The following is an 18,054-nucleotide window of genomic DNA, read 5'->3' as shown; positions in this document are numbered from 1 at the left end:
AGGTCCTCTAGTCCAACTGCCTCCCTCAAACACAAAACCCTTAGATCAAGTTGAGGCTCTCAAGCTGCCCATTGGCCTTATTCCACATACATTCACATTCATGCTTTTGTTCAAGAATTTCCTCAGAATAAAAAAAGCAATGTTTAACTTCACACTGCAATGATTTTCAAGTGCAAGTATTATTTTATGGTTACTTCTATTGTGCAGAAAAGGATCTCAGTAACAACATTTCACTAAAAAAAAACACAAAGCACAGTGCATAGAAACACTACTGGGTAGAAAAGACACTGGTGTGTCACAGCAATTGCAGCTATGCACTTCCAATTGCAGGAAGTTACTTTCACCCCATATAAGTTTTCATTATATAAATCCTTTGGGTTCAGAAACCTTCTTCAGACATCTTTCTCATATTCACACACAATTTCATGAGTTGTGGAAGTATTTACAATTCTTCCACTTTTGCAACAACCCCGTACCAGTATGTTTGATACTATAAGGTAGAAGGCATGAAAAAGGCATGATTAAAGCCTGGCATATCCAGCTAAAGAAGAACAGAATAAGGAATTGGTATCTACTCCCGCATTTTAGCTCCATGTAGATGTCAGCCTGCTGGCTATAGTCACATTTTGAAGTGTAGGAGTTGGCAGATCTTTTTTCCCAGTTCTTTAGGTGGGAAGAATAAAGTTCTTATTTCTCGAGTACTATAAAAGAGCATAGTCCAAAGAAGTAAGTGGAACACTTACGTGGGTCTCTTACTAACAACTGGGAAACATGGTATTTCAATTAGTTACTGAGAAAATGATAGACCAAAACTGAAATATGTTGCACTTCTGAAACAGTAAGCAAAGCTTGATATCAACGTTTAATTGGTCTTTGTTAAGGATCTCTAACTTGCCAATCCCTGTATTTTCTGCAAAGGACTTAAAAGCGCTGATAACTAAAGCAGTGGTTTACATGTATAAACTAACTATTCAAATGACACAAGGAGCAGACATGGGGCAAAAAGATGTAATTTTTGCACAAGCTTGTCCCCAAAATGAATTCTGCAGTCCCTACCATAGCTCATTTTCTACTGAGTGCAAGCTCTATCTTCAGTTTATAGCTTCCTCCTTATCAAAGTTGGCTTTTTGTCTCAAGCCTATCTGCTAATACGCATTGAAGAAGTGTGAACTAGAAAGCTCCAAGCGTCTCTGCCCTGTGAGTTTGTCTGTTAAAGCAATTCTCTCTGTTTTGGACATACTGGTTCAAGACACATTTTTAAATATCACTGCAGACATGTAATTAAAGAAGCCACTTCTATAGGAGGTATGGAAAAATCCCCCATTTACTTATGATGCGCCAACCAACTCTCTCCAAGTAAACAACAGATCGACAGAGACATTACAAAACCAACTCTGATCAGTCTGAAGCACATTTTAATTTCCCTGTGAAACAGTTAATGGTATCCAGATCAACAGCAAGTGCATGCATTTATTCAGTGCCATAAAAAGCATGTTTCTTCTTATTTCAAAGAAAATATAAAAAGGACATGAGTCAAGAGCTACTCCTATCCATCTTTGAAGTAGCTCACATACACCACAAGTAGCACAGAAGACAACATCTTAAACAGAATTATATTTAGCTATGTGGCATTTCAATCATGTGCTTTAAAGAAAGCAAGCCTGGGTAACTTCATTATTCAGCATTTCATGTAGACCAACAACTTACATAATACCAATTAAATGTGGATGACAAAGCCATTCCAGCGATTCCAGGAAAATGGTAAGTTGCTCCTCACAGAGGGCACACATCTCTGTTCAGGACAATGCCAGCAAAACACAAGCCAGTCTTAGTAATAAAATACCTTAAAATTCCAAAGAGGCTTCTCATCATCATGCTCCTGAATGCTACATGCATGACTAGAAAACCTTCCCCTGGGCCGACTACAAACTGAAGGGGCTCAGCGTTGGAGGACTGATGCAAGAGTCAAGTGACTTAAGGCAGTTTTCATTCTCTAGCCAACTGATTAGGGATTCAAAGCAGACATACAAGTGGTAATCAGGTTCACTAAGTACCCATGCTCTCCCTCTTGTACAACCTTGAGCTATAAAATATTCTAATCTGAAGGCGAAAAATCCCCTTATCTACAGACACTTACAGAACAAACACTTGGTATCAGGCACCCAACCTAATCACCTGAAGGAGCTGGGACTATTGCTTGTCTGATGCTGGCATAGTGCAGGATGCCATGCCAAGGCTTTTTAAAACCATGTAATTGTGAGGAAATGCTGCTTTTGCATGCCTGGTGGTTCTGAAGAGCGCATGCTGTCAGGAAGCTGGTTTGAACCCATCAAGGAGTGTATATTACAAGAGATTTCCTTCCATGGAGGATCTGTAGGCCAGTTTCTCAAATGTTTTTCCAAAGATTAAACTTGTATCATCCTCAGGAAAGACAGGCATTATTCTCCTGTTCTTTCTATTTATGCTTCTCCCTGGCACAACTCATGGACAAAGAGACTTATAATCATCCATGCAGGGAGAAAAAAAAAAAAAAAAAAAAAGGCCAGCATTTGTTAGTTTGCAGAAAGACACAGGAGCAGACAGAAAGGCTTCTGTACATTGCCAAAAAAAAAACCCCAAAACAACGAGGAACCCACTCCCTGGAAATAAGCAGGAAGGAATGCAGCTTCACAACACTGAAAAGCAGAGTTACAGCAGACAGCAATTTAAATTTGTCTAGTGTTAACATGTAACAGCAATCGAAGCCTGCATGCTAAAGATCCCATAAAAGTTTTAAGATCATTAGATTTGCAACTTAAAGATACTGAAAACGCTATAAAATGTTGGTGAGGATAACAATAAGTATCTTGTGTTCAGGTTAATTATTTAAAATCCTCAGACTATGCCATTAGAGGGCTAAAGGTTTACAGTACTCCTCACTTTTGCTTTGACCTTTCCTGATCCAACAAACGTGTGTCTGGAAAGAGATTGATTACATTTCTCTTTAGCATTAAGGAAGCACACACTAAACGTCAAACCTCTTTTTTCCCTTTTGCGCATTCTGCATATGTATGAGCTGCTCCATCTCATCCACGATGAAGAAGCAGGACATTTCAATACACCACCCTTTAAAAGAAATGCCCTCTGCAGAATTGTTGGATTATGTAACAGGTCACACAGTCTCAGGCAGGGCTGAGAACAACTAATTCAGAAAAAAATATATTCCTTTATGTGCACAAGAAATACTATTAGCAGAAGGTGTACTACATTTTAGGTACAATACATTTTAAGATGTAAATCAGAGTTCAACTTTTAACAGAGCAAGATCTGCCTAATAACAATATGTAAGAATACTGGCCCTGCTGCAGGAGACGGGGTTTGAGGAGGGATGCTTTATTTACTTCAAAAGGTTATGTTCACCATAGTTGGAGAGAATTACTGCCTACTAACTCCAGAGCAACACACCTCTACAAGGTCAGGTCTTGATCTCCCTGGTCAGACAAGCTATGCAGTGTATACAAGTGGCAGCAGACAGCCCAAAGACTGTAATCTCCCGGAGAACACCATTATAGCATTCCAGTTACAGGGAAGGCTGTGGCAGAGGAAAAGGCAACGTGTTAGAAAGTGGCAGAGATGCTGCAATTTGTTCGCCAGATTTCTGTTCCTTTGCAAATTGAGACACCTTTGTTCCGAGTTGCATTTTTAAATAATGTTTCTCCCCAAGCCATTTCTGCATCGCAGTTCAGGCTTTGCTAACTCAGACATCCACATCAAGCTGTCTACCAACACAGACTTGTATATAGGACATGCCAATAGAAATAGCCTTGCCCTTCCCACTGCTTTGTGCCAGTACCCACAGCTGCATCAGTTACATCATAGATCAGATCCTTTCTTGGACCGGGGGTTTGATCTCACACGGCCTACTGACACCACTTAGATTATTAGGACAAAAATAAACTTCTGAGGGCAGCTCCTCTACACCATCAAGTATTGCTATTTATGAGATGAAATTCAAGTTCAGTATCAGCCAAGATTAACGCAAGCCTAACTGGTGATTACACACACTGTGCATCCTAATCCACATGTAGAAATTGCCTTCCTGCAGCCAAAGCCTGCTCATCTCAGGGAACCAAGCCACTTGGATCTCCTGACTTTGTCCTCACGCCTCACACAAATTATGTGCTGAAGGGCCACAAAATCCCCCAAAACGCCAGTCATGGTTAAAGGGTTCCATTTTTGAGCTTCTGGGTTTTCTAGCTAAGAGAGTCAGCCTTACAGCTTTAAACGCAGCCTAGAGCCCTCTTGAGTTGGTTCCCCTACTATTTCTTTTACAGCAAAAGCAGCAATCCAATTAAGGGCCAAGCAGATCTGGACTCTTCAAATACGCAACATAAAAGGGAGCTGACATAAAATACTGAAAGAAACCTGTTCTTTTGTTCAGGAAATTTACAGACCACCACCACCACGCCACCAGTACTAATGAGGGGACGGGATGACACAACCCAAAACCTGTATCTACTATAAGGGTTCTGCAAGCATTAAAGAAGTGAAGCCCCCTAACAGTTAGCTAAGCAGCCTTTAAACATTAATTTGGCAATTCTTATTTTTTGAACTCAGCAGCAGTACCACCACATGACTGATACAATGCATTTACGCAGATAGCTTGACAGGAGTGAGAACTAGAAGCTTGAACGGCAAGGGATTGAGATGACTTCACTATAAAACTGAGGAGATATGAAAAACAAAAATAAGTACTACACAGACGTCTGTGGCAGGATCTGGCATGCCTGAACCATCAAGAGAACTCAAGTCCAGCCTCCTCAAGATAACAGGGAATCCAGACCTACAGCTGAGAGATATTTAAGAGTGCGTTTGACTACGTTTTAGAGATTTATGGTGTTTGAGAATGGTATAAATGGTAAACAATTTGGTTAAAACCTAGTTTGAATCATCTCCCCAAACTCCAGTAAAAAAGGTATTACTTCTATTTTACATCACAGCGCTGGTAAAGAGCTGTCATACTTAACATGACAACACTATGAAGTCCATCACGCGCTCTTGAACCACAGACCACTTTCAATTGTACAGTCACTTTACAACAGCATTAGAAGACATTTTTTAAATACCTTACTACAGACAAGACAGAAGCACTGAAAAAATTTATCCTGTAGCAGGCCTTTAACAGTGGTGGTTGCAGCAAGGATGTAAGAATAGGGCAAACATGTTGTGATCTTCTGTCAGCATTCAAGAGTTTGCTGCTGAGGGTTTTCCTAAACTAAAGGTGACATTTTCATTGCCATCTTAGAGCAAGTTTACATTTCCACAAAGAAACCAAAAAGCTTTATTTAGTAATTTTCCATCTGTTTGAGGCAAGAGCTCTGTTTCAGTTTGCAAAAAGAGGACAAAAGTATAATATTTGGAAAACCCTTTGGGAATTATAAATCCACTTCATTTTGTCACACTGAGGTCCCAGAAGAGGAGAGCAGCAATGCAGGACAAGGCACCCTCATACTGGTACTGACTGGGCAGCCAATGCCAGATTAACATCTGGTAGGTGCTGTTAAAAGGATAAATCATCTCTGCAGTTACTTTGCTGCCTAGAAGAGGCATAAATAAAGGGACAACAAAAAAGAATGTGATAATGCTTTGCTGAAAAATGTAAATGGAGGCTACTGACAAGCAACTATAACTATCAAACACTTACCGTGTACTAAAGAGCCACACACTTCATTGTATCTATTTAAAGCAAGATTTGAGACTATGAAGATGGAGGTATGGGAAAGGAGAAGACTCTAACCAGTACTGTATTCATCCATGCCCTTTTACTGTTACTGCCTTGGGCATTATTTTATAGCTCCTTAAAAGCTATTTCTCTCCATCCTGTCATTTTTGTTCATTCTCCCAACTAATTCACTTCCTAGAAACCAAAACCAACTTTTGTTCTTTTCTTACTCCATATGGCTCAAGATTGGGGTCACTAAACTGGTCCTGCTATTGCTAAAAATAGGAGCTTTGAGAATCTTGAGACCCAAAACATGCAGATTTGCTTTAAAACTATCTTACACCCTTAAGTGAGATCCTAAGTTGCTACTGAGCACTACAGAACTTGCAGCAAAGTGTTAAAAAATCTGTCCGTTAAAAACTTAACAAATTAAGTCTGAAAGTAGACCATCAGTACTGTATATCTAAATTTTATATTAGGTTCAGTATCCTCAAAACTGGGGATAGATGTGAACTGTCCTGTCCACAACAAGCAGTTCGTTTCTGCAAGCAAACAGCCAGGAAAGGAACACTGCATTACCACACAGTGTCCTCTCTGCTGAAGTTGCGGGGGGAAAAAAAATGGGGAGAATTGCACCATAACTGATCTAAATACAAACAACACAACAGAAAGAAATAAAAACATTTATACTACAGTCATGTTTGACAACAAGCAGAAAAGCCCTCACAGAGCTGAATGGTTACAGCCAGGTAACCATTCCTAATCATTCTGTATAAAGAAAGAATCAGCACTAACAGGATAAAGCTCAAATACTGCCAAAAATACAAGGGTCAGAGGTGATAGCACCTACACTGGAAGGGGAAATCCAAAGGTGAACATGACCTAAAGTGTTCTATGACGGATGCTAGTCATCAACAGAAACACAAACCCAAATACAGTAGAACACAATTTTGTGAAATGTAACCTTTTTGGCAGTTCTGAAAGCACTGGTGTCAGACCAGAGAGTGATGGTCATCCCCAGGCCTGAGCAGAGGGGTGAAGCTTGTAAGAGCAAAAGGGCAAGTCCCCAAATGAAACAAAGATAAACAGAAATAACTGGCAGTGTCAGTTTCTAGATTCTGGGCACCAAACAGGCACCAAATGTACCACTTTTTAAAGAAAAATGAAGCATAAAGGGAGCAGCAACCCGGATGTATTTTTCTCTTCGTGCAGATTTAGAGCAATCGTACCAAAGAAAAGCTCTCCAAGTATAACCAAAATGTCTATTTGTTCAAATAACTACCAAATAATCTTTTCACCTGCAGTTTGGAAGTATCTGCACCAAGTCCTTCAGTATGCCTGAGACATGCTCAGATTTTACCATTAGGGTAAACAAAAACCACTTGTGTCTAACGGGATAGATCATAAGCAGCTAGTAACAGCTCTGTTCACTACCTTTTTTAACGCTCTCCCCAGCATGAAAACGCAAGGGGAGGGAGGGGGGAAAGGCAGGCCAGACAAGCCCTAGCTTCCCAACATACATAAACAGGGAAGAGCCCATTCAGAGGAGACTTCCAAATTCCAAAGACCAGGTGCAGCCTGGCTCACGAAACCGAGTCACAAACCCATGATGTTGAGCTGCTTTGGCATTTTGAAAACACCTCCCCAAGGCAGTTCTCTCCTAGTGAAGTGGTAAGCCTCAACAGAAACAACTAAATTCACTGTTTATGCAGCCTGGCAGTCATAACAAGAGGAAGAAGTTAGCTGCAGAACTTGTCTTACCATGTGCAAACACCAAATAAAGTGATATCCCCACATAATGAGCTTCCTATTCACTTCCTAGACTCTTTAAGGTAATCTATCACAAGTGTAAACTAAGCTGCCTGACAGAGCCTACCCACACTGCAAGTCTTCAGCTACAAACTTGAGAAACAGAATAATGCCTCATGCTCAGCGTAGAAGTTTATTTGGTGACTACCTGGCTTAAAACTACAATTTGTACATCCTGTTACTGCATTTTTTAGTATACTAAGACCAGCAAACTTGCCTTATATATACACAGTAGGTTTGCACAGCAAGGTTTTGGTAGCGTGGGGGCTACAGAGGTGGCTTCTGTGAGAAGATGCCAGAAGCTTCGCCCATGTCCAATGGAGCCCACGCCAGCTGGCTCCAAGACAGACCTGGCCAAGGCTGAGCTAACCAGCAATAGTGGTAGCGCCTCTGTGATAGCATATTAAGAAGGAAAATTTTTTTTTTTTTTTTTTGTGCCAGCAAGAGAGAGAAGTGAGACTATGTGAGAGCAACTCTGCAGACATGAGGGTCAGTGGAGAAGGAGGGCAGGAGGTGCTCCAGGTGCTGCAGATTTCCCAGTAGCCTGTGGCGAAGAACATGGTGAGGCAGGCTGTCCCCCCACAGCCCATGGGGGTCCATGGTGGAGCAGGTAGTCACCTGCAGCCTGTGGAGGGCCCCATGCTGGAGCAGGGGGATGCCTGAAGGAGGCTGACCCTGTGGGCAGCCCGTGCTGAAGCAGGTTTGCTGGCAGGACTTGTGACCCCGTGGGGGACCCATGCTGGAGCACTCTGTTCCTGAAGGACGGCACCACGTGGGAGGGACCCACACTGCAGCAGTGTGCAGAACTGCAGCCCGTGGGAAGGGCTCACGTTGGAAATGTTTATGGAGAACTGTCTCCCACGGGAGGGAGGGACCCCACACTGGAGCATGGGAAGAGTGCAAGGAGGAAGGAGCAGCAGAAGCAATGTGTGATGAACTGACCATAACCCCCATCCCCCTGCACCACTCGGAGGGAGGGGGCAGAGAAACGTGGAATTAAGTTAAGCCCAGGAAGAAGGGAGGGGTGGGGGGAAGGTGTTTTTCCAATTTGAATGGTAATAAACTAATTTTGCCCAAGTGGAATCTGTTTTGCCCATGACGGTAATTGCCAAGTGATCTCCCTGTCCCTATCTCTGGCCCACAAGCATTTTGTTATATTTTCTCTCCCCTGTCTTGGTTGAGGAAGGGAGTGACAGCACAGCTTTGGTGGGCACCTGGCATTCAGCCAGGGTCAAACCACCACAATATATAATTTCTGTCCTCCATGTCATTTATTTCTGGCTTTGTTTGATCTTAGCCTCTTAACTCTCCTCAAACCTCACTGGAACAGTTTTCAATCTTTTCCTGCTATACCCTCTCCTTTCTAAATAAAGATTACACAGGACTGCACAGGGTAAGAATCTGCGCAGAACTAAAACATTTCAAGTTACACACAGTGATATGAGTCTTTCCCACTTCAAATTAGACCCCCCCCAAACATGAATTAATATGTCATCATACTTCTATAAAAATTATAGATATGCAATACATTAAAAAAAAATATATGTGAGAATGGGATTCAGCTGCTTGCAACCTTGGATGCTTAAAGCAAAGAGGAGAGGACAAAATAATATTAAGTTCCCTGCAAAAGGATGCTTTAGGTAAACTGTCAGTATATACAGGTTAGACTCCCTCAAGCAGAAATTAACCACCAGTGTGACAAACAGATTTTTGCTGTCCTTGCTTGAAGGTACATAGACAACAATATCAACCACATACTGCAAAACTGTATGTTATAGATCTTCTAATTCTTTGCTCAGTCAGCCTGCATTACACCTCTTGGTAACAATGATTCTAACCTGCTCAAACAGGGAATTAAAATCAAGCCCATCTTCTATAACACTATGAATTTTTAGCACTAGGCCACCCTCAACCCACCAATAATTCACGGGAAAAGATAATCCTTGCACACACAGTAGCTTGGCTTATCTTCTCAGTCTTGTGCCCAAGACTTACAGAAACTAGCTTTCACAATGCCATGGAAAGCTGTGTATCACAGATCAAATAATACCCACCTAGCATTCGTTCTGTCCTTTTCAACTACATTCTATTAATTATCCTTTAGTGTACTGAGAATTAAAAAAAACCAACAAACAACCACCACCAACAACAAAACAACAAAACCCAGCAACTAAACTTGCAAAAAACCCCCTAAACAGAAACCAAACGCACCCATAGCCAACTCTCTGGATGTGTTTACGATCTCAGATCCTGTGTCAAGGCATCTTCCTTTCTTTGCCCAGCCAAGCAACCCTAATTTACACAACCATCTCTGGAGCATTGCTCTTTTAGGCTCTGGACTGTAATATTAATTTCAGATTTTCCTCAAGAAAGAAGGTATCACATAACATTCTGAACACTTACGTCAGTCATTACATAGTGTTTAGCAACACAGAAAGACAAGAGCTTCTTAACATTACAACACTTGCATGAATTTAACAAGACTAACAGAAATTGTGCAGCTGAACTCCAATTTATAATTGCATTTAAATCATTTAGCGTAATTTAATTTGTTATTAGGAGTTCTGAATTAATATGACAGGAATTAAAATACTTGCACATTTACAACTTGAACCTGCTAAGGTAGATTACCTTAGTTAACTACCACAAAGCTTTCCTAACAAACTAGGCAAAAAAAAAAAAAAAATTAAAAAATCCAAGAGTGATCAGTCAATACGGTATCTACTCTGACTTTAAAAATGCACTCAAGCATCTGTTTTTTCAAACTCATGCTGTACACCTTCAAGAAATTATTTCGGTCTGCCTTTGGTCTGCCATTATGTCTGCTGGGAGCCTACTGCATTGTCAAAATCCTTGTCAAGCTCTTTTCTAGGCATTTCAGTTCAATTTTCTCTTTTTAAATGTAAAATACACTCTTTATCAGTTTTACCAACCTCCCAGAATTAAATCCTTTTCTCACTCACAGTTTTGGACTGATTGCGTCTTTTCAGGCCTTTCCTTTTCTAGTCCATTATATTCCCCTTCCTCTTATTTTCTCAGGTCTTCAATATGCCCCTCAGAAAATGCATTTAGTTTAGGTTTCCAAACAAATGCACAAGCTATAGGGAAAGCCGTTGTGGCCCCTACAACGCTAGCGATGATTCACAAAATGTGGGTAGTAAGTAGCTACACTGCTTAGCTACACTAAGTAGCACTTCAGTTCAATAGATTTGTTAATGTGGCATTTTAAAACATGTAATGTAAAACAAGACTATATGAATTACAGCAATCCAAGACTTCCCCCCACACACTTTATTCAGACCAGAACAGGACATTATGATCTACTTTTCCCCTACAAACGGGCCTCACAATGCAAGTCCATTTAGCTAGTCACCTACTGTCTTGGGCACTTTCCTCCTCATCATCATCTGGAAAATTTGTTCTTTCATAACATCCCTGCCCCTGCTTTTTCTTTGATATATCAAAAGGCTTGCAACCTGGTATCAACAGCTAACACAACAGATACAAACATTGTGTCCCTGAGGCTCCATCTTACATACTGAAGTTCCAACTACACCTCCAAAGAACGGAAGACAGACACGATGCCTCTTCCTCCCTCCTTCAAAAGCAGCTGCAAAGCAGAGATCTTCTACTACCCTACCCTGTTTCAACATCAAAGCCATTAAGAAAAGGATGAAGGCACTCCTCTCCTACAACTCTTCAACAGCGTGCCATGTGGGGTCATATTTACTCAACATCCTCTTCCCAGGATTAGAGCCCACTGTTCACACTTTCCCCCACACATACACACCTTCCAGTAGCCAAAATACTATGCTGACATGATGGTGCTGTTTTCTACTGCATCCGAAACAGAAATGGTGGAAATAAATCCCCATCTCGCTCTCAAAAAACTTCTCATTCTTAATTATAGCAGAGTTCTACCGCTTCTGACACCGTATGATGAAGAACCCTTCACAACTTCAAAAGTTCCTGGCTTGTTTCTTGAATGAGTTTGCATTAGTGCATGGTGACTTCAGCCACACAGGTGATCTAAATAAGCTTCAAGCTTATAAAAAAGGGCATGAATTTTTAAAAGTCTACAGCAGTTATCTTACTAGGGGATAAATATTTCGAAGTTTTGACACAGATAGATATTCAATCCAGGTTGAAATTTTATTTAGACTCAATCTCCAACACCAAGAGATGACCACACAGTACAAGACATCAAAAGCATGTAACAAAGTGAAAATAAATCTAGCATATCGAGTAAGATTTTTAAAAGCACAGAAATAATGTTACAGATAATTAACCTGATTTGAACAACTGAATATTATGTTTGATACGGAGCTCTGATAACTCCCAAGTTATGTTTTAACAGCCGTTCTCCCTCCAACTTTATACAAGTCATGTCCCTTATTCTAGAATTAACTGGGAAAAAAACGACAAGCCACTATAATCATTACAAAATACTGATAAGCTGCTTGTTTTAGGAAGTCTGACTGACACATAAAGGCTGTTCTCAAGCATCTAACTGACTCTGTGCAAGATCATATTCTGTATCTGGACATCCATCCCCTGGCTCTGGCAGCAGGAATAGCATCTTAACCACTGGTGGGTTTCTATGAACAACCTCAGCAGGACTTCAGCACAGGCAGAAAGCTCAGGTGCACGGAAAAGACTGGAAAGAGAACCTGTTATCACATACGCCATTCCAAACAAAGTATGACCATAGTGATAAACAGCCTTGGGGAAAAACTCTAAAACCAGATTACAGGTTGCTTTGGAAAGTATGGGAGTGTCAAGCTGCGGGGTTTAATTCAACTCCTTCTGCAGTACTTTTGGAAGATAGGTGAGTAGAAAAGGGCAGACAGTGCCCATGTTTAAAACACTTAAATGGAACAATTGTGGAGTCGCGGGACCAGTCAGTCCAATTTCAGTGTCCAGAAAAAACAGAAGCTGCTTGGAAGTGCTCAAAAATACAGAATGGCTTAGGGGAAGGAAGAACAGAGCTGCACTGCCTACCCGTAGTTTGATACGGCTTGACACAACAATCTGACCTCATACTATAAAGTTACTAAAACCTAAAGGTGACTGTAGAGGAGAAAGAACAGACGCAGTTTTCCTAATTTTAGTAAAGCTTTTAATACTGTCCTATACAAGAGCCTCAGAATAAAAAATAAAATCTCATTAATGTAGCTTGGTGTACTATGTGCATGTTTTTTGAGATACAGTACACGAACAAGTAGACAGAAAACAGAATGAAATAAGGCCGATGATGGGCTAGAGGGTCTCTTAAGCCGATAAAGCCAAAGCAAGCTGAAGTAGGGGTGCATGCTCAAGAAGATAAAATAGGTCTTTTGACAAGTGAGGGAAGACATCAGAAGTAGATGAGATGCCACTTAAGAACATTTAAGAACTACTTGGTTTAGGCAGTAAAGGAATGCAAAGTAGCAATCCTGCAATTTAAGATCTGACCACCATAAAGGATCCCACGGGACACAAGTCAAAAATGTTTTACTGTAAGAAACCATAAGCGGGAATGCCATATGCAAGACACATTGAGTGATCCCTTCCACTCCACTGAATCTTGGTCTGGTCCCAACTGGACGTGTGTCCAGTTTTACACATCACACTCCAGAAAACGTGACTGAAGAAAATCCACAGAAAAGCACCAGGAATAGTCAGGAAAATACAACTTACCAAGAAGGACCATGACAATCCAGAGAAGTACAGATGGTAATTGCTGATAAGAAGGTTAACACCCACTTTCCCGCTCAATTTGCACAGATAAAAAGAATAAAAAGCTTAAAACAACAGGAAAGCAGATTTAGGTTAGATTTACAGAAGAAATTTCCAGCTGATAAGCAGAAACAGTTTACCAGATTTCCAATCTTAACAGTGGGAGCTGCAGCACCTCCAGCACTTGAAGCTAAGGAGAGTTTGAACACTCTGTCTTTACAACCCAAGGATGAATCACAGGCTAGCATTGTCCTTTACAATGCAACTTTTTTACAATTGCCTCCTCTAAAGTAGTGCTTACAGCAAAAGAAATAGCTCATTGTGCAGGAGAGAATGCACTTCATTCATGAATTTAACAAGAAGTAGTCTTCATACAGCAATATGTGGTAAGGAGAGTTAACACTCTCAGTGTATTTCATTATTGAAAAGTAGTCCCTCACTTTGAACTGTTTCTCAACATAATTAAAACTATTGTTTGAAATGTCAGTACTAGCAGTTACTACCTCTTTACCTGTTAGTTGAGATCTGTCAGAATTCGGTGCAATTTTCAAGTGTATTGCTTGTATTTAAGTTTCCTATGCGGGAGTTGTAGGAGGAAGGAGAATAGCAATGGTGGGAAAGAGAACAGAACTTTGAACATCTTCCTCGATGCTCAGCCCACACTCACGCTCCATAAATGCTGCATGAAACTGTTTCAGTTTTATCTGGGGACCATCAAAATCATGTCAGAATACAATCAGTGCAAAATGGATGAGAATCAGCAGTCAGAAATAGCATTACAAGGATAAAAGGAAGGTTTTTCACTCTTTTAAGAAGAAACTAATTTTAAGAAGCTACTCTTTCTTGATTTTACAGTCATTTCTATACTGGTTTCTGCCAACAGAAAAGCCACGTTCTATTTTTCAGCCAGCTAGTTAGTTCCTTCACATTCATACAAACAGGATGAAGAGAGCACAGCTAAATAAGTACCATCTACCTTAATTTGTTTTTATTTGCTTTGAATAACCCTAGCAATTTTATCAAGTCAGCTTTCAGTTTTAAAAAATGACGATGATGTTTAATTCCCTCCTCTACAAAATATATGAAGTCTGGTTTTAACCGCACTTTGCCAGACAAAAACTTTGAAAAGGGAAGACTCTGAAAAACTGGTAGCAATTCAACTCACGTTAACGTGCTGAAGAAACACACTGTGGATTGCAAGGGGGCAGTCTAAGGATCTATTTCAAACAGTAAAAATACAGCCATGCTCCGTTAGATCCAAACACTCTAAGGTGAAAGTATTAGTACACTTAAGTCTTTATTTTTAACAAGCAGCTGGAGAAACAAAGATACTGCAAAGGTTAAAAAACATCAACTGGAAGAGGCATGTTATTCATCACCAAAGAGCAAGTCAAGCACCACTCCATAGGGAAGATGCCGTTTTGAAGCGCTAAATTGATTTTCCAACAAATAGCAGTTGGAAACTACGGTTTAACAGATCACCTTGACAGACTGGCTTTTTCCAGCAGTTCCTCCTCATCCTTCCTCATGTCTCTTCTAACCCTCCTTTCTGTCACTTCATCTAAACTATCCTCTGGATACCAGTGACAAGCTAGCATGCATCAGAAATGCAGCCCCAAAGAACCCGACAATCTTCTCAGAACAATATTCAGGAAAGTTAAATTTTTCTGTGATCTTCAGGTGTTTATGCAAGAGCTTTAAAAACAATCCATGCAAGTGTCAAAAACCCACTTCCACTTTTGGTAAGCTTAAGTCCATAAGTGAGTCTGGTTCAAAATATTCTGAATTACATTAACTCTGGAAATATCACTGCCTATTCAACAGTGATCTCTTGTCAGAAGCAGAAAAAAAAGCTGCTCCCCACAGACACTCAGGATTCCACTGGGCATTTTCTGTGCCAGGTGAGTGGTGACCTGTCCTGCAGTTTCAAGTACATTGCCATTCCTTTATCATCCTAAACTCACATGGTGTTACTGTACGTTCAACAGCACCTGGACTATCACCTTTCACTACACCAACTGCTCCATATCAATAATAGATAATACAATTTTTGCATACACACTGTGGGATCCTTCTGTATACCTTCAAAGAGCACGCATGTGTGTTAGATGTGTTTTGTCTTTAAAGACGTTGTCCCTAACATGCACATGCCCGTTCAAACCACATAATTTTTCTAATGACTTACAAGAAGTATATACAATTCAGAAAATGGCTGTACCTATTCTTCATGCCAAAGCAAAAGAGGAATTGTTCCATTTCATGAAGCATCTCATTGGCCATTATTTGCTGAAAGAAAACAGTTCCTCTGTGGCAGGGCCTACCATCTTTAAATTTGTTTCCCTCCATTACAACAGCATTCCAATTAGGGTAAAAATTCAACAGAAGCAGTAAGCCTTATTCAGAAGGACCTCCACCTTTCACTTGGCTTGAAAGTGCTTACTCCTTTCCAAGAATATTTTCACTCACCTGTGTAAACTCTTACAGCAGTACAGATACTCTGACTCCCCTACCATTTAATTGCTTGGATGACCCTAGTTAACCAAATAAAAATTAATGAGCTTTCAGGATACACCTGGGGTCTGCAGTCTTACCTCATGCCAAGATCTGCTACTGCTTGGTTAGCTTCATGTCAGGAATAGAAATCATGATTAAGACACTGAAAGGCTAAAGCCTTCCACCTATCCCAAAAATTTATTTCACTGTTGACCTCCAGACATATAACTACTGTCCAACACCAAATGTTTGCACTGCCTACCAGCTATTTGGAATTGTTATACCAGCTGCCAGCATTTGACACCTTGCCTGCTAACTCTGCATAGGAACAGCTTCAGGCACACAACCCATTTAACTTGCTTGTCAGAAGGCTGCTCACCTCACTCCGCCCAAATACAAGGGGAAACACAGCATAGGCAGATTAACCCTGCCATGACGATGCTCATAAGGCACAGCTATCACTGGAAGCAGACAGCATCACTGTAACAGAAAACCAGCTTTATCTGCAACTCAGCCAACTAGCATGCTCCTGGGAGCTCACAAAAAAAGTCCCTCATACTGCAGAAAGCCTACAGTTTTCATTCGTACAGTGTGGATGTCAAAGTTGCTTCTGTTTGGTTAATAGACACCAAGATGTAGTCTGAAAACAGACTTGAGCCTGAAAATCTGCATGTACTAAGGCAACAATTCTAATCTGGGATCTTTGGGACATTATTTCTTCCATCTACATCCCTCCCGTCACTGTGAAATATGCCAAAAGCCTCAATGCTTCTGCTAGAGCAAAGAGCCACCAAAGCTGACCTCATGCTGCAAGGCACAATTCACCTCAATAGAATGAAAACACTAGGACCAAGTGTACAGAGCAGAAAGTAAGGAAAGAGAAGGGAGGCCAACACAATGAAAACTTGTGTGCGATTGGCATATTAGGAAGGTATCCCTTCCTTCCAGGTAAATTTTCCCCAACGCAGACAGACCCGAGCCCCTTGGGAGCCAAGATCCCTGTCCTTCACAGCACTTACAGGCCAAAGCATCCCTGACATTAGTTTCATCATGATGCTGCATAAGAAGCTCCTCCAGAAAGACTGTGCTCAGGCACTTCTAGAGCAGATGAAACCCGCCTTTACGGCTCCCTCATGCCTTCAGATGGCACGGCAAGACATGTATTTTTATGAGCACTGCAGGACCTTCCTTCAAGCAGGAGGCTCGCCCTCGGTTAGACCAGCCTCTTGGCCTCACTTTGTTCTGCCACTAATTGTCATGCACTTGGCTGCAAACTCATCAGGGAGGAGGCATGCCGCGCTGGATTTAGCTCATGCTATCCTACAAGGAAGAAAGAAGGGTGGAGTGTTGTTTTTTTTTTTTTTCCTCTCCTTTTACTCTCCTATCAGAGGACCTCTTTAGTTGCTAAGGAACTACGGGTTTATTGCATTATAAATGATTTAAGGCAGCCCAGCAGATGCAGGTTCAGTAGGCGGGAGGAGATGTTCCATATTACCGGTAGCACGAGACGCCTGAGGAGAAGCGGGGGGAGCGACCGCCGCGGCGCGGCCCTGCCAGCCCCCCTTCCCCTGAGGGAGCCGAAAACACGGCGGGGGGGGGATCCCCCCAAACCGGGGCTCGCCCCCCAACCCCGGGCTGAGAGGGCAGCCGCGGAGCCCAGGGCCCAGACCCCGGCTTGACCCTCGCCCCCCGTCGCGACCCGCCGCCCCCCACAGCAACGCGCCCCCCCGGCCCGCCTCGCCTCACCGCCCTCACCGTTCTGCGCCGCGGCGGGTCCCGGCAGGAGCGCGGCCGTCGCCAGCAACAGCGAGAGAGCGGCGGGGAGCGGCCCGGAGCGCGACATCCTCCTGTCCCCGGCCGGAGAGGGGAAGCGGGAGGAGGAAGGGGGCGACGGGGTGAGGCGGGCGGCGGCGGGAGCGAAGCGGCTCCGGCTCCGTCCTTCTCCGCCGACCTCCTACCGCAGCGCAGCACCCGCTCTCGCGACGCCGCCGCCAGCTCTCGCGAGATTTGAACAGGGGCAGCGAAGGAGGGGGGGAGGCACCGCGCGGGGAGGGGGGCGACGCGCGCGCGGCGGCGGGTTGGCGGGAGGGGGTGTCACGCGTCACGGCCGCCCGCCCCCCGCGGCCGCCATGTTGCCGCCGTTCTCCTCCTGAGGCGACCAGCTGCTGCGCCAGTGGCGGCTTGCCGGGGCATCGCACCGGCGCTGCGGGCCCTTCCTCAGGGGTGCTGCGACCCCCGCCTGAGGCTGGGCTCAGGGGTGCTGTGGGCTGGATGGGGACCCTGCCTGAGGCTGCAGTCACCTCAGGAGTGCAGCGGGTGGGATGGTAGAGTCC

At 42.7% G+C, this 18,054-nt stretch overlaps 1 protein-coding gene across 2 annotated transcripts in view; it reads right to left on the bottom strand.

Moving 5' to 3' along the window:
- The window catches only part of NPTN (neuroplastin), a 59,710-nt gene extending 41,978 nt beyond the window's left edge, over positions 1 to 17,732 (bottom strand). For both annotated transcript variants that reach the window (XM_056346369.1, XM_056346370.1), the window contains exon 1: positions 17,477 to 17,732. In XM_056346369.1, the coding sequence (XP_056202344.1) occupies positions 17,477 to 17,564 (88 nt within the window). In that variant the 5' untranslated portion in view covers positions 17,565 to 17,732. The remainder of the gene's footprint in view (positions 1 to 17,476) is intronic.
- Positions 17,733 to 18,054: the final 322 nt, after the last annotated feature.

Source organism: Falco biarmicus, chromosome 7 (genome assembly GCF_023638135.1).
Source record: "Falco biarmicus isolate bFalBia1 chromosome 7, bFalBia1.pri, whole genome shotgun sequence".
NCBI classification, from domain to species: Eukaryota; Metazoa; Chordata; class Aves; order Falconiformes; family Falconidae; genus Falco; species Falco biarmicus.
The sequence above is the reverse complement of the archived record's forward strand: the minus strand, read 5'-3'. Positions and strand labels throughout refer to the sequence as shown.